Here is a 21,965-nt window from a genome sequence, read left to right as displayed (position 1 = left end):
AAGAGCAGAATCACTGGAGCAAGGCAGAGTCAACCAACTCAAACTAGATAGGTTTTACTACTCCTAGGTCAATATAGGAGAGATGAATCCTGCTGCTGTGTGAAAAGCTATCTAGACTAACTGCCCTACAATAGTATCAACAATTTGAGAGAGGAAACTTATTAGGATGTCTTTTACTGCCCACTATCTTAAGAGCGGTGCGGACAGATTTTGCTGTGGTTTTGAGTTGTTCTGATATACCTTTACTTAAAAAGTACAATGTTTTTTCGGAGCTCTATAAAACAACACTGTGTACTTATAAGACCTTATTATTGCTTGGCTGCCAGAGTAGTGAATAAACAGTTTTGCCTAGCAAGAGAGTTATGAGACCAGAAGGGGAACAGATAGCAGAGAAGAGCTGTTGCCTAGAATGTGACATGTGGTGTAGATAGTTCTCTAAACATATCAAGGGAATCTGGGTCTGCTCTCCAGAATCGCGTGTTGCCCTGGGCATGTGGACTTCTGTACTCATTTACTTCTTTTCTAGCCTTCTTTGTATATGTGACTATTCTCCCTCATGGATATTGTGCATTGGTTTATGGGAAAATCGTTATATTCGATTATTCCTGCTTTTGTTTTCTATTGAATACTGTTATTATTATCTCTGCTTCTGTTTTATATTGGGTAAATGTTATCATTGTCTTTACTTTTGCCTTCTTGTTTAGTAAATGTTTCATTTTTAAGAGTCAGTGGTATCATTGTGACTGACTTTGTGTAAATAGGAAGCAAGCTGGTTGGGGCTCAGGAACTCAGGTGGTAAGTAATAGGAGTATAACCTTCCAATTTGGGAAAACCCTTGAGACCTGGTAGTGTGATGTTACGTTGGGGGTGATTTAATCAACCCTGAGAGAGAAGGGGGTAGCAGCGTTGGGTCGCTGTGAATGGATCAGTGTTATCCCAGGGCTGCATTAGACAAGGTACTTCTCTGCCCCTGGGTTCTACCTCCCCCTACCAAAGTGCTTTGTCAATGTTAAAATTCTTTAGGAATAGGAGTTATTGATATCATCCCCACATCACAGATGAGGAAATTGAGACTAAGTGATTTTCCCCGGATCTCAGAAGAGATGAGTGGGAAGGTCAGCCCTAGAACCTAGACTATCTGAAAAGTCTTCCTATGTATAGCCAAGTATCTATAAACTCTAAAAGGCAACCTGTTGAGGGCCAACTCTAAGTCAGGCAGGTAGAAGGAGCCAGCTCCTTGCAGCTGCTCCCAGGCAAACAGGATGTTGGCTCACCACTCTCCATGATGTGCAAAGAACAGAGCACCCTGAATTCTTGCTCATCCTGTATGGGAACACTAGATAAAGAAAGGACATGATAGCCTTCAAGGTCTGCCTGACATTATGGGAATATTATGACTGATAGTTACTTTCTTTGTCTCTTTGCTCTATAAAAGCCTTGTTCACAGAATCAGTAAACAGAATTCTATCCTGAACTATCCACCTGGTCTGGTTTATCTCATGCCTCCACTCACACTTGATGCTGGCATCAAGTTTCCCCCATCAAATGGTGCCCAACATGGGGCAAATAAGGACCTGAAAGGAAGTTCGCCACGGAGACTGCCCTTACATTCACTGAAGCTCCAAAAGTCACAAGTACACAGAGAAAAGGAACTTTTTTCAGTTAAGCTTTTTTAGTCATTTTGTTTCATAAGGCTGAAATGGGAATTTCAAAACTTTCTATCACCATGGGTCAAATTATGGGGTAGAGTTCAAAGATCAGGAACAATATCTTCAAGTATTAAAGAAAGTAGTGAAAGAAAGGAGGTTTGCTATTATGATGAAACAGTTAGAAGAGTTTTTAGTGAGTGTGTAACATTGTTGCTCCTGGTTTTCAAAGGGTGGTACAGTGGATTTAGTAAAATGGGAGACAGTAGGGAGAGAGATGAGTGAGAGACTAATAGAGGAGGGACCCCTGCATTTCCCCATTTCTGCCTTTTTTCTATGGAATATTTTAAAGATATGTTTAACATTAGAAATGAAAGTGCCAAGGGTGGCTCAAACAATTATGTGTGATGCAGTGGTCTCTACACAGTCTGAAACTATAGAAACAGATAAAAAGAAAATTTCAAAGTATGTCTTACCTAGCCTCCATTACCATCTAGAAGGCCAAGTAAATGTCTGACTTCTGCAGAAGATCTCTAAAAATTTTCTGTGAGTGTGCTCTTCCTGTCATTTTCTGTATCTGCTTTGTTTATGTATCTTTGTGTGAATGAGTGTGAGTAATTTGATACCCCTTAAGGTTTAATATGCAGCTGGACTGCTAGACTTTTCTTGAAATGCCATTATCTCTTTCTCTCCCCTTCTCCATTCTTCCCCCTGCTGGTGAATGCAGGCAACTGGTTGGAGAGGAGAAAGAAAGAGAAAGAAAAATATTTTCTTGTTTAGGTTATATGATGGTAATGGCAAGTAGGAGAGTGTAGGAGAAGTGTCACGTCAGAATTAGAAAGAAATAAGGTATGTGCAGCCAAATGGATAGAAGGAAAGGCAAGGGAATTTAAGAACATAGCAAAGAGAGGAGCATGGGTAGGAAGTTTAAAAAAGGTATAAACTATTTCCATGAAAAGTGTGAACCGATGTTTTAAGATTTTTTAAAAGGTTTGAAAATTTCTTTCTCTCCATTCCAACTCTGGCAAGATTTTGAGTGCAGGAGAAAGAGATAAAAAACAAAAAGGGAATATTCCCCCTCAGAACAAAGAGGCAAACGGACGAACATTTAACCATTTCCTGCCTCACCTAAAAGAGAAAAAATTTGTGTATTGGGATACAACCAAAAGATAATTGAATTCATTATGGTTATTTTTGGAATTGTGAAAAGTGAAAAGTGTCACTCCTAATTTGATGGTAAAGATAAGTCAGAATTTATTATACAATTTGGCATTAAGGCCAATTGAGAAAATACAAAGATTTGAAAAAGAAACTCCTCAGAGGTGAAGCTTTAAGCTCTCCAGTACAGGAGAGAGGGGACACAGTGCCACTGGATCTTTTTCCAGAGTCCCCATGCACTGTGACTGGCAAGTTAAAAGCTCTCATTTTCAGAGAAATTTTTAAGGAATAAACATAAAAATGAAGTTTACTGAAGTAAAAGTTAAATCAGCTGAAAACATTTTACAAAAATTTATTAAAGCCTCTTGTCCCAGATCAGATTAAAAAAGAGAGTGCTGAAGAATAATAGGGAATTTGAGTTACCCTCTTCAATCTGGCAAAAGGGAGGGCACAGTGAATAGAGCACCAACCCTGGAATCAGGAGGACCTGAATTCAAATCTGACCTCAGACACAACACAAAAACTAGCTGTGTGACCTTGGGCAAGTCACTTAAACCCAACTGCCCTCCAAAAAAAGCAAAAAGAAAAAGGGAGGAAGCATATCAATTATATCAAAGACCCCACTAGCAACAGTCCTGGGACACCCTGATGCCCACACCTTTAGGCAAGCAGATGAACCTCTCCTTTCAAAACCCCCGAGTCCATAATCAGGCTCTGCAACTGTGGGGAGAGGAGAAAAATCTCTGTACTTGATAAGCCCAATTTTCTATCTATAATTTTTGTAAGTCATGATTTGGAAATACAATTAATTTCATTGTGTTATTATGTTCTTCCTAAATTGTAGTAAAATTCTATCATATAGTTAAAATTGAGTGAGCCTTATTAGCCAGAAATAGTGTTGGATAAAGCAAATTTTTAATCTGAATTTTGTTGAAACTAAAAGAGGAAAATATTTGCATAAAAACAGTTATGTCGGGGTGGCTAGGTGTTGCAGTGAATTAAGCACTGGCCCTGGAGTCAGGAGGACTTCAGTTCAAATCCAGCCTCAGACACTTAACACTTACTAGCCATGTGACCTTGGGCAAGTCACTTAACCCCAATTGCCCTTCCCTCCACCCTAAAAAAAAAAACAGTTATGTCACTTTATCAGTTCTGCTAAAACCTGTCTTACAATGTTTATATCTGCCATATAGAAAACCAGGTATTTACATTTTTACCTATAGTTAAAAAGGAGGTTACAGCTAAAACAATTTGGTTCTCATTTATGAAACTTGTAAAATTGTTAAGAATGTTACTGTTTTAATGCTAAAAACCTAAAATTGTTAGTTTATTACTGTATGTGGAAAGGAGGCTATTGGGTGAAAACTTCATTTGGATTAATTCTGCCCATTCAGTATATTCCTCCTGCATGTATGAGATTTGGCAAAGCAGGGGCATCACCATCAGCCCCTGGTCCATGTCAATTCTGCTTATTTTGTAAAACTGCCAAGGTCCCTGGAAACCATCTCTATAGGCAAGGTCATCAGCCTGGGAAAGGAACTTGTTTAGTCATGTAGTTCCTAAACAATGAAATTAGCTTGCTGAGAAGTTACTAGTCTATGTACAATAAGTAGAAATAATTTCTAACATTGGATTTTACACCAGAACATGTTTAAATTTGGGAAAGAAAAATGTTAAATGAAATTCCTTATGTATGAGACCTAGTAAATTTGTATTGTTTATTACAGCTCCATGAGAATAAAATTAACTGTAATTGGTTCTAAGCTGTGATTGGTGAAAATTTCTGTTTAAGATAAAAATAACTTAAGACTATATTTAATTCACATATTCCTACTTTTTTCCTTCCTATAACAAATTTCTATGATCAGAGCAAGTAATCAGTAAAAGATATGAACTCTTTTGTGTTAGCTTACTGGGAAATCTAATATTATTTTTCACCTAGAACATGTACAGAAATTTATACAAACTGCTTAAAGCTCACCTTAAGATATTCCCATTGTTTAAAAGGATTCTAAAACTAATAGCTTTTAAAAGTACTATGATCAGATTCAATTACTATACCTTTTTTGACTAAAAAACTTTGTGATATCTAAGAATTCTGCAATTAACTAGGAATTTAATTTGTTAACAATACTTTGGGAATTTATGTTACTTAAGGACATTTTACACCAACTTAGGTGTGTTTTTTTTTTTTTGGCCTTTTGGAGGACAATTGGGGTTAAGTAACTTGCCCAAGGTTACAAGGCTAGTTTTTTTTTGTGTGAGTGTTAAGTGTCTGAAGCCAGAACCGAACTTGGGTCCTCCTGACTCTGGGGCTGTGCTTTACTCACTGAGCCACCTAGCTGCCCCAACCAACTTAGTTTTAATAAATCTCAATTTAAAAGTTTGTTTTTGCTTTAAGGTAAAAAAACAGAGCTATCATGTTATAAGTTTTCAACTAATTTTTTTTCATAAAACTTTGGTGATCATTTATAAATTTTAAAGCTAGAAATACAGCCTACTACATTGATTGTAATAATTATAAAGTTATTAATACTCACTTATGCTCAAAATGCAAAGCTTTCAGCTATGATATTATTGTTAAATGATTTTTCTTCTTCTCCCTTTAATATTGTGCCAGATAGGAAATAATCATCATATGTGTGCCAACATATTGATACTACTAAGCTTAAACACACACATAATAGAGATCTTTTTAACTTTTTTCAGAAATGACAAACCCTCATAAGATAGAGGCCACAACCTATATTAGAGCTCATTCTTTACTTCCTGGACCTCTTTCCAAAAATAACGTGACCATTGATCAAAAAGTTCAAGTTTTTCCAACTCTTTTTCCCCCAAATATTAATAAAGCTATGCTATCTTACTCTTATTCTCATCAAAATGCACATAACCTATGTAAACAATTCCATGTTACTAGGGAACATGCTAAACAGATCATTAAAACCTGCCCTCAATACATTATCTATACTACTCCTCCAGTTATCACCATTAATCCATGGGGAATTAAATCTAACCATATTTGGCAGATGGATGAGATTCATTGTCCTTCTTTTGGTAAATTATCATACATAAATGTTACAATAGATACTTTTTCCTTTTTTATCTTTGCTTCACTCCTGACAGGAGAAGCAGTACAACATGTAATTGACCATACATTACAATCTTTTGCTTCAATGGGCATTCCAAAACAGTTGAAAACTGGTAATGATACTGCCTATACTAACAAATCATTTCAATATTTCTGTGGTCATTTTCAAATAAAATTAATTACTGGCATCCCTTATAATCCCACTGGTCAAGATGTAGTCTAGAGAAGAAATAAAACTATTAAAACCTATTTACAAAAATAAAAGGGGGACTTGGACTGATTCGCCACAAAGACACTTAGTACTGCCTTATACACCCTAAATTTTTTAAACATCATTAAAAATGGGTATACACCAGCAGAAAAACAATTTTAAAAAGTACACTCCCCAAATGAAGGTAATGTGGAGAGATCCCCAAACAAAGATATGGGAAGGGCCTGACACTTTACTAATGTGTTGGTGAGGCTATGCTTATATATTTCCAGAAGCTGCTGAATGACCAGTGAGGGTGCCAGAACAGAATGTCTGAGTGTATTCCACAACTCACCGCCCAGATGCAGAAACTGAGAATTCAGAGACAGAGGATCAGGAGATCCTCTGCACAAAGACAACACAAGAAGAAGTGGCTTACACCTCACCTTTTCACAAGATAATACTATCCTCTAATAGAATATTCTTTGTTTAAATTATACCCTTAAACAATGTATTATTGATTATGATGTCATTTTACTATTTGTAGAACCACCCTCTTTTGCTGTTTTCCCCCTAATCTTTCTCATAATTAGTTTCAGACTTTGGGGGAACATGCAATTCAAATAATATTTGATTTCCTTGCTAGAAAAAAGGAATTTCTGGACTTTTAATCATAGGACTAATTGACATAGCCTCTCTCTTAATATCAACAACTGTGTCTTCTATTTCTTCATTAAGTGAAATACAAACTGCTCAATTTGTGAATGAATTAGCAAAGAATTTTAGCCTGACTTTAAAAACCCAAGAATCTATAGATAAAGACATAATTTATAAAATCAGTTTGTTGGAACAGTCAGTCATGTATCTTGGGACAAGTTAGAAACACTTAAGACCAGACTCCTTCTCCAATGTGATTATGAATACACCTATTTATGTATGACTTCTATGTATGGAATATTACTTACATTATTTGTACTCTTATTCAATGTATCTCTAGTAGAGATTCTGTTGTAGTAATTGTTGAACAACTTTCATTTGCCATTTTTCCAAATAATTTAACTCATGCTTGGTATGGAACATCAGGGAGATATGCATTGCATATGATTTCTGATTTCTTAAAAAGAAGGGCGGGGGGGGAATATGTTTGTCAGACTTCTTGTTACTAGACTTACTGCCTTAATATTATTGATAATTTCAACCACTGCATCTGCGATTTCTCTATAAAGAAAAATCCAAATTGCACAATATTTTAGTGAATTGTCAAAAAATGTTTCTGTAGCCTTTAAGACACAACAGAATATAGATTAGGATCTTTTATATAAGATCAGTGTATTAGAACAATTAGTATTCTATTTAGGTAATGAGTTAAAAATCATTAAAAACTTGACTGTTACTTAGATGTGATTACAGAAACAGGTATATTTGTTTCACCCCCCAGCTTATATAATTCTTCCCAGGCCAACATTACATGGGATAAAATTAGAGCCTGCTTATTGGCAGCTTGGCATGATTCCAATATCACCTGGGACATGTACACCTTGGGGAATATTACAGAACAAATTGAACATAGCCACAATGTGGGAATTGATCCCTCTGATTTAGCTAATAAGATTCTCCATATTTTTGGTAAGGTCAATCCTTTCCACAATATTATATCTATGTCATTACACTTTGTACCTATGCTTATTATATTGTTAATCCTTTGTGCTTGCTTTCCACATATACTGTGTCTTGTATTCAGAAACTTCAGCATCCTTTTTGCTGAAATTCATGACATTAAGTTACTTGCAAAGAAAGGGGGAGATGTTGAGGGCCAACTCCAAGTTAGGCAGGTAGAAGCAGCCAGCTTCTTGCAACTGCTCCCAGGCCTATGGGATGTTGGCTCACCACTCTCTGTTATGTGCAAAGAACAGAGCACTCTGAATTCTTGCTCATTCTGTACGGGAACACTAGATAAAGAAAGGACATGATAGCTTTCGAGGTCTGCCTGACTTTATGGGAATATTATGACTGATAGTTACCTTCTTTGTCTCTTTGCTCTATAAAAATCTTGTTCAGAGAATCAATAAACAGAATTCTATCCTGAACTACCCATCTGACCTGGTTCATCTCACACCTCCACTTGCTGGCATCAAGTGACCCCTGTCAGCAACCTAAGTGTCATCCTCATCTCCTTACTCTCTCTCACCACCCACATCCAATCTGGTTCATTTAACTTCAGAAAGAAGTTAAGGAGATGAATAGAATTTTAGAAAAGTTTAGATATAGACATCTAGGGAATACTGAATGGAAATAGAAAGGAATATACCTTTTTTCAGCTAGTTTGTGGCACCTTTACAAAAACTCACCACAAATTGGAGCATTAAAACCTCAGAAACTCATTCAGAAAAGCAGAAATATTAAATGTACCCTTTTGAGATAAAAATGCAATAGAAATACATTCGATAAATGGCCCTTGAAGCACAGATGAAAAATTAGTTGGAAATTAAATAATCTTATCCTAAAGAATGTGTGTCAAAGAATAAATAATTGAATCAATAATATCATAAAAATAATGACAACAATGAGACAATATATTAAAACTTGTGGGATGAAGTCAAATTATTACTTAGGAGAAAATATGTATCTCTAAATATTTATATCAATAAAAGAAAGAGCAAATCAGTGAATTGGGCATGCAACTAAAAGAACAAGGATTCCCCCCACCCCCACCTTCATTTAAACATGAAAATAGAAATCTTGAAAATCAAAGGAGAGATTAATAAAATTGAAAGCAAAAAAAAAATCATTGAATTGATAAATAGAACTAGAAGCTGGTTACATGATGTTACTTTTGGAACATTTCTCACATTTGCTCCTCAAATCTCCACCCTCCACATTTTCACTGACTCTCTGGAGCTTCATGCTTAGAATGTTTTCCTTCCTCATCTCTGCCCCCTGACTTCCTTCAAGTCCTAGCTAAAATCTTACCTTCTACAGGAAACCTTTCCCAATCCCTCTTAATTCTAGTGCTTTCCCTTTGTTGATTATTTCCTATTTATCCTATGTAAATCTTGTTTGTATATAGTTGTTTCTATGTTGTGTCTCCTATTAAATTGTGAATTCCTTGAAACAGGGGTCATCTTTTAATCTTTCTTTGTATCCCCAGCACTTAGCCTAGCACCTGCCTAGGGTAGTAGGCCATTTATTGAATATTATTGTGACTCCTTTGTGAATTTTAAAAACATGATTCTGAGAAGAGGTCCCTGGGGCTTCACCAGCCTGTCAAAGAGGACCATGACAGGAAAAAGGGTAGCCTTCAGAGTATGCCTGATGATGCTATCTATGGTCGTTGTCCATGACCTATACTATGCCAGCTTTGGCGGGGAACTGGTATCTGGGATGAAGATTTTTTTTCCTCCCATTTACTTATACAAGAATCACATTCAATTCGTTTGGTTTGGGGGTTAGATGATGAATACACAGGGTGTAATTCTGTGGTTTTGGACTAAATCTAGAAAATGAAAGGAAGCCAAAGAGACAATTTTAATTTCCAGTTAATAAAAATAGATATTTTAGCTAATATTATACGCTCTGGGACATTCTTATCCTAATTCCTAGTCCAGCTGATGCGTTGTGCTCCCAGACACTGCCACTTTCCTCCACAGCTTGTAAAGAAGCTGCAGGTACCGCTACGCCACACTCCCCCCAAGCCTGCCCATCCCTTTCTCAAGCCAGTCTTTGGTTCTCAAGCCTCGTAGCCTGAGGTTCTTCTAAGCCTTCTACCACTGAGAGGAGGAACATCCGGCTCGCCTAGAGAGGCTCGAACTCTAGAAAGGGAGTGGAAGTTTCCGGAAGTGATGTATAGACTCACTTCTTGGCGCTCCGCGGTTTGCTGTTGTGGTCCTCGAGAGATTCTACTGAGTCTGCGCCGAAGCGAATCGCGGCGGGAGCGATTTGTCCCTGCTTCTCCTCTGTTGGTGAGTAGTTTGGGCTTCGAGGCCGGGGACCCCCCACCGTCTGGAGAAGCCGCTCCCTTCCCGAATCTCTCATCCTGGGATTAGAGCGAGGCCCGAAGGGGAGGAGCAGTGGCTGCCTGAGCCTCCAGCCTTTCCCTCGGACGCCTCCTCGCCTCCGGCGCCTCGAGTCCTTGGCCCTTGCGGGGGTCGGGAGCTCCCCTCTTGGGTTAGTTCTGCTTTACTCCAAACTTTCGGAGCGAGGACCGAGAAGTCGGCTGGTTGTGAAGATGCCTAGGTTTTTCTGAGCAGCATCTGTTTACAGGAAAGCGAGGGGAGGAGACGGGTGGGGGGACCTTCAGACCACCTGGCGGCCGCCTAGTCCAGGCCTTGGGCAGGGGAGCCCCAGGCTGGGCAGATTCCGCGGGGGGGCAACGTGAGGGATGTGGAGAGAGGACTAGGAAACAGGAACGTGATCCTGTCAGTGTAGTCTGTGTACCTGCCGTTGAGAGCAAGTCGTTACTTGTCTTTTCGGGGGGGAAAATCAAAATTATCTACAAAATTAAAAGATTGTACTAGGTGACTTCTGAAGCTCGTTTCACCTAAACATCTCGTGATCCTACCACCAATTCAGTTTGACGATTAAGTTGGTGGGGATGAGAACGCTTTAGAAAGATTTTTCAGTTTCTTTGTTGGGAAATAGATCATCCAGAGGTTGGTGAAAAGGTTCCCCACTTTGTTAAATTTAACCGATTTTGAAATTTATGTAAGTGGTAGTAGTTAATTGTGAAGGGCACAAACCGTTCCTGGAGGGGAGGCTCCCTTGCACCTGCAAGCCAAGGCATAATCAAGTGGATCATAGTCTAGAAGTCCAAAAATAGCAGCTTAGTAATAGATTTTCAGAAAACAATATCAGTAAAATTTAACTAAAATGAGAGTTGCATAGGGATAAAAACATCCCGTTATTTGATTTCTTAGATTGGATAACAAAGCCAGTCTCTGAATGAAAAAACATAGAATTTAACATTTTAATTTTAAAACAGAATGAAGTTAAAAACGGGCAGAACTTGCAGCATCCTTAGAACCTCTACTTAAAAGTGAACTTTATGTGCTCTTGTCTAACCATCTCATTTAACAGAGGGAGGATGAAACGGTAGGTCACACAAGTCAGCAAACATTTATTAAGCACCTGCTGTGTGCAAGACATCATAACAGATGCTGGGGTGTGAAGACAAAAAAAAAATCAGTGCTCCTTCCCTCCAGTAGATTGAGCTCCTTTAGAACAAGGACTGGTTTTTCTTTTTATCCCTATCACTGGTGCCTATTAAATGCTTGTTGATTTGACTTATTGGGCAAAATTTACAGCTTTTTGTGTATTAGAAATGAGGAAGAGGGATCTTGTAAACTGACAATAACTCATTTAAATAACATTTAATGTTTAACAAGATACTTTCCTCATGACAACTCTGTGACAGTTATTATAAAGAACATTGTTCCCTTTTGCAGGTAAAGTAACTTGGACTCAGAAAAGAGAAGCATCTTGCCTGTGTTTATCCTGTTAGTAATGTGTCAGAACTGGGGTTTGAAGGCAGCTCTTCTGGCTCTCAGTAGTATACCATATACTGCTTATACGAAAAAGAAGACATCTTTTGTCCATTTGAAAAACTGTGAAACTGTATAGTACTTGCAGGCAGTTTGCAGATTGGCTACCTTAACTTGGAAGCATGGTATAATTGAAGAAGCATCAGAAGGTGTGGTTGAAGTCTGAGCAATGAAATTTATTGACATATAATAAGCCCTATAACTTTTTACATCTTAAAATTTTATAAAAATATATTCCTTATGGCTTAAAGACCTCCAGTGAGGAAGAACCCACTACTTTCCAAAGTAGCCCATTCCATTTTTGGCTAGCTCTCTTAGGAAGTTTTCTTATTTCAAGCCTTAATTTGCTTCTTTGTAACTAGTTGCTCCTAAGAAATAATGGCCCATTTGCCCTTGCTGAGAGAGTTGGGGAGGATTTAAGGGAAGAGTATGTATGAAAAGTTGGATAGCAATCCTTGTATACAATTGGGTTCTTCCAATAAATATTTTTAGTTGATTGATGGCAATATGTCATCCTGAAGGAATAAGCCCATGTCTATTATGTTATTCTAGAAGCAGGCCTCATGGCCTCAGGAAAATTAAGCCAAATCTTATTGGTCAGTCTTTCATTCCCCAGCCATGTCTAACTTAAGAGACAGAACTGTTTTCTGAGTTTTCTTTCCCATTCTTCAGCTCCACCCTTTTACATATGTTTAGAAACAAGTCATATCTCAAGATAATTTGGCTTACTTCATCCCTAAGTGGATGTTTAGGTAGTGGAGTCATGAGAATCAAGGATGTGGTCTTTGGAGCCTAAGCAAGAAGTGTCAGAAAATCTGCCAGCATGAGTCAAGGTAGTATGGAGAGCATTGGAGAAGGAGTGAAGAGACTTGAGGTTTTCTCTCAGCTGTGTTAACCAACTTGCCATGTGATGTTAGATAGATCAGTTAATTTCTGTGTTTATTATATGAGGATACAGTTTCTGCACATCTTTCCTCTTTCCCTCCCACTATTTCCTTATGCTGGACTCTGGGGGATAGTCTATTATTACTTTTCTTTTGAGGTTTAATTTCAATTTCAAGATCCCACTACATAGAGACAGGAGAATGCAGCCTTCATCTGTACTACTCCCATATCTAGTCTGTGGCAGAGATGTTTCTGCCTTTTGTCCCCTCAAGAATAGTTCACAAGAATGGTCTTTGTTTTATTCATAGTTGAAAACATGGTATTTTTGCTTCGATTAAGCATTCTCTTTCCTTATTCTTCTAACACTTGGAGACAGATTTTCATTCCCCATGTCTAGTAATTTACCTCAGGATCTCCAAATTCCATGCTATCTAAATTGGAGGTATTCCCCCAGAAACACATATTCAATAATGATTTGCATGTCTCTGAGTGGGCACCAAGCAGACAGTAATAAGCTGAGAGAAACGATGTTATTGACAATGGAAAAGAGGTGGAAATGGGGAGAGGGAGATGTTAAGTATATGGAATAGAAGAAAAAAGGGAGAAGAATAATAAAAACAGAAGAAAGAAGAGTAGGAGAAAAAAAATTAGAAAACAAATAGAGACAAAAGGGAAGGTAAAAAGAGAATAGGAAAGAAAGTGTGAAAAAATGTCATAGAGGAAGTAGATAAAAAATGAATCAAGAACAGGAAAAAAAGGAACAGAGAAAAGGTGCTTCAGTTTTACAATAAGACAGCTTGATGTGAGATATTTCTTATTGTGCGATCTGGACTTAGAGTAATCATATCTTTTTGCTGCCAATTACCATGACTGAACAGATTTAAGACTTGGGAGAAGACAGCAGGGCTGAGAATATTGTTAAAGTTCCTCATCTTTTCTTTCCAACCATCATGTTTTCTTCCATTTATTGCCTATACTACTGGGATTTTTGTGTTGTTTTCAAAGGACTGATGGAGAATTATCAGAAAGGTTGAAGCCATGGGAAAAATCAGTATGGGAGAATAAGATGGAAATATTGGGAGAAACTAACACATTTGCAGCATTGTCTTTTAGCACTCATAATTTTGTAAACATTTTTGCTAAAGAGCTCTGTTATATAGTATCATCTTATTTTTATAGCTTTGAAGACACAAAAAATGCTGTACCTCCCCTTTTTTTCCCCCTGCTTATGGGGTATGAAAAAAGAAGGAATTACTTTTTTCCCTTGAGTATTTTTTTCTGGTTCTCCATAGCTCTAATTCCCTGTAATAGAACACAGTGCCCCTCATTTGCAGTGTCTTCCTAAATAGAACAACCCTTGTAAAAAGAGGCAGCTTCATTATTGGTGGCACTACTTGGCTTAGAAATAGTTGACAACGGGTAAAGAGAGGTATGAACCAGAGGCACAGTCCTGACAGATGGTGCAAAATGGCGAGACTGTCTTTATAATGCAGCAATATTTCATGTTGGAAAATCGTGAGACATTTTAATCTGTCAGACTCTGGCTTCTGTTAGTGTCTCCCAGCCGAACTGTCCCTAACATCACACTCCTACTTATCCTAGTCTTTTGTCATTCACTACTTCTTTCACTACTATAATAGGACATCATTTTTCAGGCATGAAAAATTTTAAGTCATGTACTTTTAGTACATACTTCATGTCTTTTGAAGAGGTTTTTTTCCCTTCGTAACATGAAGAATATGTGATTTATACATGTCTGTATCTCTTGTCAGATGGTGAGACCAAGTTTAAGATTTCGTAACAAGGAATGTCTGAAGAAGCAAAATTACACAGGACTACATGAGAATTCTAGAAAGGAACAGTTCCCAAGAATTTAAGTTGGAAGACCTCTGAAGAAGACAGAAGTTTAAAAATTCAGAAGGGAAACAACACTAGAAGAGAGAGACTGAAGAGAGGAAAAAGAAACTTAAGGCAATTGGGAGTCAAGGACAAGCAAATTCCTTCAGGAGAGGAGTGAGAAATACAAAGAATTTTCATCTTAAAGAATTCACATCAGAATGAATTAGGAGATAACCTCAAATCAGAAAAATTTAGAAGAAAAAGAAGCACACACATAACCTCAGATTCCAAAGTCTCTTGCTCTAAGGATCCAATTTCAGAGAAGGTGAGAGGTTAGAGAGGCAGTGGGGAAATCCTAAAACAGAGATAATGAAGAGAGAAAGGAGAGGTTTCAGGCAAGTGGCAGTCAAAGGCAAGAAAAACTCTGCCCAAGAAAGAAGCCAGAAATATAAACAGTCTGGAAAAAGTCTTTGTCAGAGCTCACGTCTCATTTCACAGCAAAAAATCCACATTGCAGATAGACCCTATGCCTGTAAAGAGTGTGGGAAAACCTTCAGTCAGAGTGCAAACCTTACTGTGCATCAAAGAATCCATACTGGGGAAAAACCTTTTCTTTGTAATGAGTGTGGGAAAGGCTTTAGTCAGAGATCTCACCTTATTCGACATCAGAGAATCCATACTGGGGAGAAGCCCTATGAATGTAATGAATGTGGGAAAACCTTTAGTCAGAGTTCAAATCTGATTGTACATCAGGGAATCCACACTGGGGAGAAATCTTATGAATGTGATGAATGTGGGAAAGCCTTCCGTCGGAGTTCAGGTCTTACTGTTCATCAGAGAATCCACACAGGGGAGAAACCATATGAGTGTAACGAGTGTGGGAAAGCCTTCAGTTGCAGCTCATACCTCATTGTACATCAGAGAATCCATACTGGGGAAAAACCCTATCAATGTAATGAATGTGGGAAAGCCTTTAGTCAGAATTCTCATCTAGTTCTCCATCAGGCAACTCATTCCCGAAAGAAACACCAAATTCCTCCATTTGTTAGAGCCCAGTGTTAATGGGGTCAGGCATTCATATTGATTCCTTGTTCTGCAGCCACAGCCTGTACTCAGATTAGTCATTTCACAAATGGCTACTTTTGCTCATAACCAAAACTCAGTAAGAAATTATAGACAGCTTCAAACAACCATTACGTATGACTGCAAAGGGACAACACATTACTTTCAACTCTTATGTTGATTTGTGATTGTATTTCAGTTCTTTTCACATCAGAGGTATACAGCTTAAGTTAGATTTTTAACCACTGAGGCTAGGCACTCAGTCATCTCCCATTTTGAAAATAAAATGAACACTTTATTAGTTGGTTTTTAAATGTGACAAGTAATTGTTAATTCATAACCAAATCAGTTTTTGACTCATCAGATATAAAGCCTTGATTCAGCCTGGTTAGGGGAGGGGAGTGCCTGAACCAAGCAATAATAAAATCCAAGTTGAATTCTTTTCCAGAATGTGCTGGAAATAGTTCTCTGATGATCTGTGTCTAAAGAGTCGTCCCATAAAAAAATGTGGAATTGATCCATAAACCTATGAGTGTATGTATGTTTAACCCCTTGATGGTTTCCACATCAGAGGAAATTTACCATTACCAAACACAATCACTTCCTCCTTCATAGAATTCACTTTTTTGTTAGAGCTAAAAGGACATTTATAGACTTTCCAATTAGTCTAACCCCTCATTTCATAGATGAGGGAAAGTAAGGTCCAGCAACATGAAATGTCTTGCCACATAATTGATAAAGTGGCAAAAATCTCCTGATGAAGCCTAGTGTTATCATGGTTACATTAGTTTTATACTTAGTAATTTTCACCTGTCTAGTTGCCCTTCTGCAAAACCAGTTTCCTTATTCTGTTCTTACTACCATCTCCACAGTCTAAAGTCTGCAAGGTTGATTTAATTTTTGACATATCTTAACAACTTCGTGTAATCACCAAATCTTGGTGAATCTTCATTATTCTTGAGTTGTTACAGTGGCTATCATGTATACTTAAAAAAATTATTTATTTTTAGTTTACAACATTTAGTTCCATAATCCCGTGAGTTTCAAATTTTCTCCCCCTCTCCCTCTTCCCCCACTCCCATGGTGGCATGCAATCAAATATAGGATCTACAAATGCCTTCACATTAAAAATCAGAAGTTGTAAAGGATTATAACCAATGGAATGAACAATGAGAAAGAAAAAAAAAAAAAGAGAGCAAGTTGTTTGCTTCAATCTGCATTCAGACCCTGTAGTTCTTTGGATGTGGATAGCCCTTTCCATCATATCATGTATACCTTTAATTACTTCCCACTCCTGTTAGTCTTGTGCCCAATTACTGAAGTGCCCCTCCAGAATCAGTTGACAACCATTTATTAAGCTCTTACTGTATGTAGGCACCGTATTAAATGCTGGGGACTCAAAGATGAACATTCCATCTTTCAAGGAGTTCATATTTTGATGGGAGCATAAAGCCTTGAAATATGTTTATGTAAGCTCTGTACAAAGTAGATGGAATGCAAGGCACTAAGAGCTGGGGGGAGTATTTCACTGAAGGTAAGATTTGAACTGAATATTCAAGTCAGAGAAGCTAAGTATTAGAAGTCAGGGGAAGCATTTCAGTGGTTGACTGGAGAAGGAATGTTTCATGCAAGGAACATCAAGCAGCCCTGTGTAGCTAGATGGTAAAACCCATGGAGGATAGTAAAGTAGGAAGGAGACAGGTTGTGAAGGACTTTCTATGCTAAACATGGTTCTATATATGATATGATTCCTAATGGTAATTGGTGAACCTGGATGACTGGGATGATGGTGGCGTCCTTAGCAGTAATAGGAGAGTTTGGAAGAGGGTAGGATTGAATCAACAAAACATTAAGCATCTGCTGTGTGTCAGGCACAGTGCTAAGTACTGGGGAAAAGGAAGGGCAAAAAATAGTCCTTGCTACTAAGACACTTATACAGTCTAATGGGAAAGAAGCAACTACATACAAACTGTATGTAAACAAAATATGCAGAGGATAAGTTGGAGAACTTCAGTGGAAGGAGGGCTGTTGCATTGAAGGGCTTCTTGCAGAAAGTAAGGTTTTTGTTGAAACTTGCCAAGAGGCAGGATGAGGCGGGAGATAATTCTGATTATGGGATACAACTAGTGAAAATGCCCAGAGTTGGGGAGATGGGTGTCTTGTTTGAGGAACAGCAGGCAGACCAGTGTCACTGGCCTCCAGGAACACCTTTGGGAAATTAAGTAGAATAAGACTGGAAAGGTAGGTAGGAGCCAGCTTATGAAGGGCTTTGAATGCCAAAGGGTTTTTACCTTTAATTCTGGAGCTGATAGGGAGCCAGAGAAGCTTATTGAATAGGGGAACGACATGATCAGACCTGAACTTTAAGATGGTCAGTTTGACAGCTGAGTAGAGATTGGACTAGAGTGCAGAAAACTTAAGGCAAGAAGACTAGGCTTTTGCAGGCTCTTTCAGTGGTCCAGGTGTGAGGTGATGAGGGCCTACACCAAGCCAGTGGCAATGTCATAGGAGAGGAGTGTATGCCAGAGAGATTAGGAGAGACTCGACAGATTTTGGTTCACAGATTGGATGTGGGGAGGATGAGAGTGAGAATTGAGGATGACTCCTGGGTTGCAAGCCTGAGAGACTGGGAGGATGGTGATATTCTCAGCAGGGAGAGGAAAGTTTGGGAGGGTTTGGAGAAAAAGAATGAGGACCATTTTAGGTATGTTCAATTCAAGATATCTAACAGGCAGCTGGAGATGCAGTCTGCTTCTGCTCCCCTGAACTTGTTTTCTTTCCTTTTAAACTAGCAAAACTTTGTTTTGCCCCACTGTCCTTGATTAGAGTTTTTGCCTTTGTGTGTGTATATTTGCTTTGGACCAATCTCATTTAAATTACTCTCTTGTTCCTCTCTTCTCCCTGTTCCATCCTGTTTTCCTGTTGAATGAAATGTATTTCTGTACCCAATTCTCTGTGTGTGCATATACATACATACATATATATATATTCTTTCCCCTTTTGACAAGTTCAGATGAGAAGGGGTTCAGGTATTCCTTTCTTGCTCTTTTTTTAAAAAATAATCTCTTCTACTTGTACAGCCAAATTACATAATATAATCTCCTCCAACTTCTACCATCCCCCACACGTATATTTCTTTTCTCCTTTTTAAGATCATCAGTGCATTAAAAAAAACACTCCCAGACTATCTTATTTGACTCCCTCTATAATGCTGCTACTGCTATGTTCCTGAGGGGACAGAAGTATCATCTTCCCATATTAGATATGGGATATATAAGCATCTTATCCTTGTTTAATCCCACATAATCACTCATTTTTGTTTTCTTGACTACAGTGTTCATATTTCAAAGTTTAGATATAACTGGTCTTTTCATCAGGAATGCTTAGAAGTTTTCTCAATCATTAAAGGTACACTCTTTGCCCTGTAGGTTATACTCAGTTTTGCTGATTAAGTTATTGATTGTAAACCTGTATCTTTCGCCTTCTGTAATACTGTATTTCAAACTCTTTGCTGCTTTATAGTGGTGGCTGCTAAATCTTATGTGACCTTGACTGTAACTTTCTGGCACTTGAATTCTTTCTGACTCCTTCCAGCATTTTTTCTTTAACCTGGAAGTTCTAGATTTTGGCTATAATGTTCCTGGGAATTTTTATTTTGGAAATATTTTATTATTTCTTATTGCCTCAGGGAATCATTAAATTCAATCTGGTCCATTCTAATTTTTGAGAAATCTGTTGCTTGGGTAAGGTTTTGTATGTTTTGTGCCAAACAGTTAATGAGGTGAGGTAGGGCAATCGTGTTTAGTTACTTATAAATACCTTTGCTATGGCCAAAAAAATGTATCCCCTCATAGCCAGCCTCCTGGTGATGAACCTCTTCTTTACCCAAGATTTACATCTGTGTTGAATATGAGTATGCACACTGTTAAAGTCATAGATCTTTTAGAGTATGGAAGGCCTAAAACAGTGTTTCTTAATCAGTGGTTTGACCAGGGGCCCAGCAACTGCAGATCTATTTTTTCCCCCTTGTCCAGCAAGTTACTAAACTGCCTATCATGTTAGATAAGCTATGAAATCCTCTCCCCCCTAAAACCCTAAACTCTCAAATCTTAGAGCTAAAGTATGCCTGTTGAGAAAGAGAGATTTGGTTTCCTGGATTATATTGTGTTTTATCTAGTAAATGAGGCTACAGCAAAATCTTAAAAATCTCTACTCAGAAACCCTAAACATAGATTCTCCACAAATTTGACATGGACAATTTCACATCATCAGGAAGTGGGGAGGAAGGTGGTAAAGTGCCTCTTTTTGGGACTACAATCTAATTGGGGAATTCTACCTCATAAATGAAGAATAAGAACACTCATGAAGCAAGTTTCCAAATGAAGATGGCATATTTGTCTTTCCAGCAGCTAACAGGCTGAGTTGACTTCTGTGACTTAAAATCAAAAAGGGTATTTTTTATGAGTTGGAGTAAATACTGGAATAGTTTTCAGTTAACCTAAAGCTATATAAATTATAGTAATGATCTCCAAACTTGTCTTTGTGCCTCTAGGTTTTTTTTTTTTTTTGCTTTTTGGAGGGCAATCAGGGTTAAATGACTTACCCAAGGTCACATGGCTAATAAGTGTTAAATGTCTGAGGCCGGACTTGAACTCAGGTCCTCCTGACTCCAGGGCCAGTGCTCTATTCACTGCACTACCTAGCCGCCCCTCTAGTTTTTATTGTATATACTGATAGTAATGTTACCATAGAGTAGTCCTTAAGGGCCACCTCATTCATCAGATGCTACTCAGCAATTTACAGTTACTTCCTATTGGTGCATGAAGTCCTACTTCCTCTACATAGTGTCACCCATTTATTTGTCTTGTCTTTTCTCACTTGTACTCCAAAAGTTCATGAGGCCAGATTCAGTACTGGGGGCCTGACCTGAAAAAGGTACCTTTCCCCCCTTAGCTCATTCATTGTCTCCAACCTGGAGTTTTACTGCAGGGAAATCTCCAGAATGGAGCTTAGGTGTGACTCATATCTATATTTCCCTAGATGTAGATAATAAGGTTCCTGCTTACCATACAGGGACTTAATATACACTGTTCTTGAGTACAGGGTAGAGGAGAGTCTCTGTTTCACCCACTGCAGAAGATTTATGACAGAGGGCACAAAAAGGAGTGAACAAAACATTCAGAATAACTCACCAGACTTACCCTAGAAGGTAAAGATATTCTGAGATTGCTAAATGAGAATTCCCCATTCGCCCAGAATGTGTACTGTCCAAGCAGCTCCCAGATAGAGTATAGGAAATTGGTAAATTCTAGATCCCCTGGACCCCTTGGCTTCTGGACTCCAGCAGCAAGGGATGGCATTTGTGGTGGTCATCTTCTTTCTCCAAGGAGTGCCTTGTTGAAGAAATCTCCCTCTAGGTCTGGTCTGAATACCTGAACTCGAGTTCCCAAATTTGGGATTACACACAAGTTAACTCACTAGACTGAGAAAATCCATTCAGAATCAATTGCTTTTTGCCTCCTGAAAGCACTTGTCTACTTCTACCACATGCTTCTGAAGTGTCTTAGCAATACCCTGGCTTCTTTCATATCTTGGACACGGGAAATAGAGTTTTAGGAGATCTCTAGACTCTGACCTATGCTTAGAAAGGGAAACAGAGGTAGCAGGCAGCTAGGAATTGAAAGTTAGGAATTTCAGCTTTGCCATGTACTGAAGAATGAGGGGAAATGCCCTTCTCCCCCACCTGCTTATTATTCAAATCTGGAAGTTTAGAGGAGAAAAAGGATGGAAAGTCCAAGCCCATTGAGTGGTAAGGATTTCACTGTACTATGCCTGGTCTCAGTCTACTGTACCAACTTCCTGGTTGCCACCCAATCACCTTTTCCAAGTCCAAGAGCTGTAATCAACACAACTGTACCTGACAACGACATTCAGTGTTAATAGTTGCTTCAGCACTCCAGTCACCATTGTTTGACTTGTCTCTCCAAAACCTGGCTTCCTTAACACTCCCTTCATGTTGCCTTCCCCTCTTAGAATATAAGCTCTTCCAAGTAACTAACATGGTACTTGGCATGTAGCAGATGCTTAATATTTTTTCATTCCTTTTACATACCAGAAGGGAGGTAGGCTTTTCAAAAGCCACACATCAGCCAGTTCTTTGGAGGCAGTCCTAATCTCCAAAAGTCAGTTCTCCCATCCACCTTCCCCTACCTTACAAGTGGACTTACAGCAAAGCTTGACACATCCCGGGCTCTGGGGCACAAGCATGGTATTTCCATAATAATGTTATGAATTTTCAGGTTTGAGTATTGACATTCAGTTGTATGCCCCAAGATACTGGTTTTAGGTTTTGACTTTGGCTAAGGGAAGTGTCTGTCACTGAGGGGTGCTTGTCTCTGCCTCTGCTGAAGCCAGCTGTACTTACTCTCTGGTTCCCTTGGTGAAGGATCAGGTGCTGTGGGTGCCATGATGTCTGGACAGATAGTTTTCCCACCATCATCCCCTTGTCAAAGCAAAGCAAATTACAAGATCAAATAGATTGTCAAATATAATTGTGG

The 21,965-nt window shown here is 38.4% G+C and overlaps 1 protein-coding gene across 1 annotated transcript; it reads left to right on the top strand.

The window, feature by feature from the left end:
* The first annotated feature begins 9,907 nt into the window (after positions 1–9,907).
* Positions 9,908–15,858, top strand: LOC138167143 (zinc finger protein 3-like). Its single transcript, XM_069095837.1, has 2 exons — positions 9,908–10,044; positions 14,280–15,858. Exon 2 carries the CDS (start codon positions 14,716–14,718, stop codon positions 15,406–15,408), a length of 693 nt encoding a protein of 230 aa, XP_068951938.1. The 5' UTR covers positions 9,908–10,044; positions 14,280–14,715; the 3' UTR covers positions 15,409–15,858.
* The last annotated feature ends 6,107 nt before the right edge of the window (positions 15,859–21,965 follow it).

This window comes from Petaurus breviceps, unplaced genomic scaffold (assembly GCF_028583685.1).
Source record: "Petaurus breviceps papuanus isolate PSGF00001 unplaced genomic scaffold, PetGlider_PUasm1.0 227, whole genome shotgun sequence".
Classification (NCBI taxonomy): Eukaryota; Metazoa; Chordata; class Mammalia; order Diprotodontia; family Petauridae; genus Petaurus; species Petaurus breviceps.
This window is presented reverse-complemented; position numbering and strand designations above follow the sequence as displayed.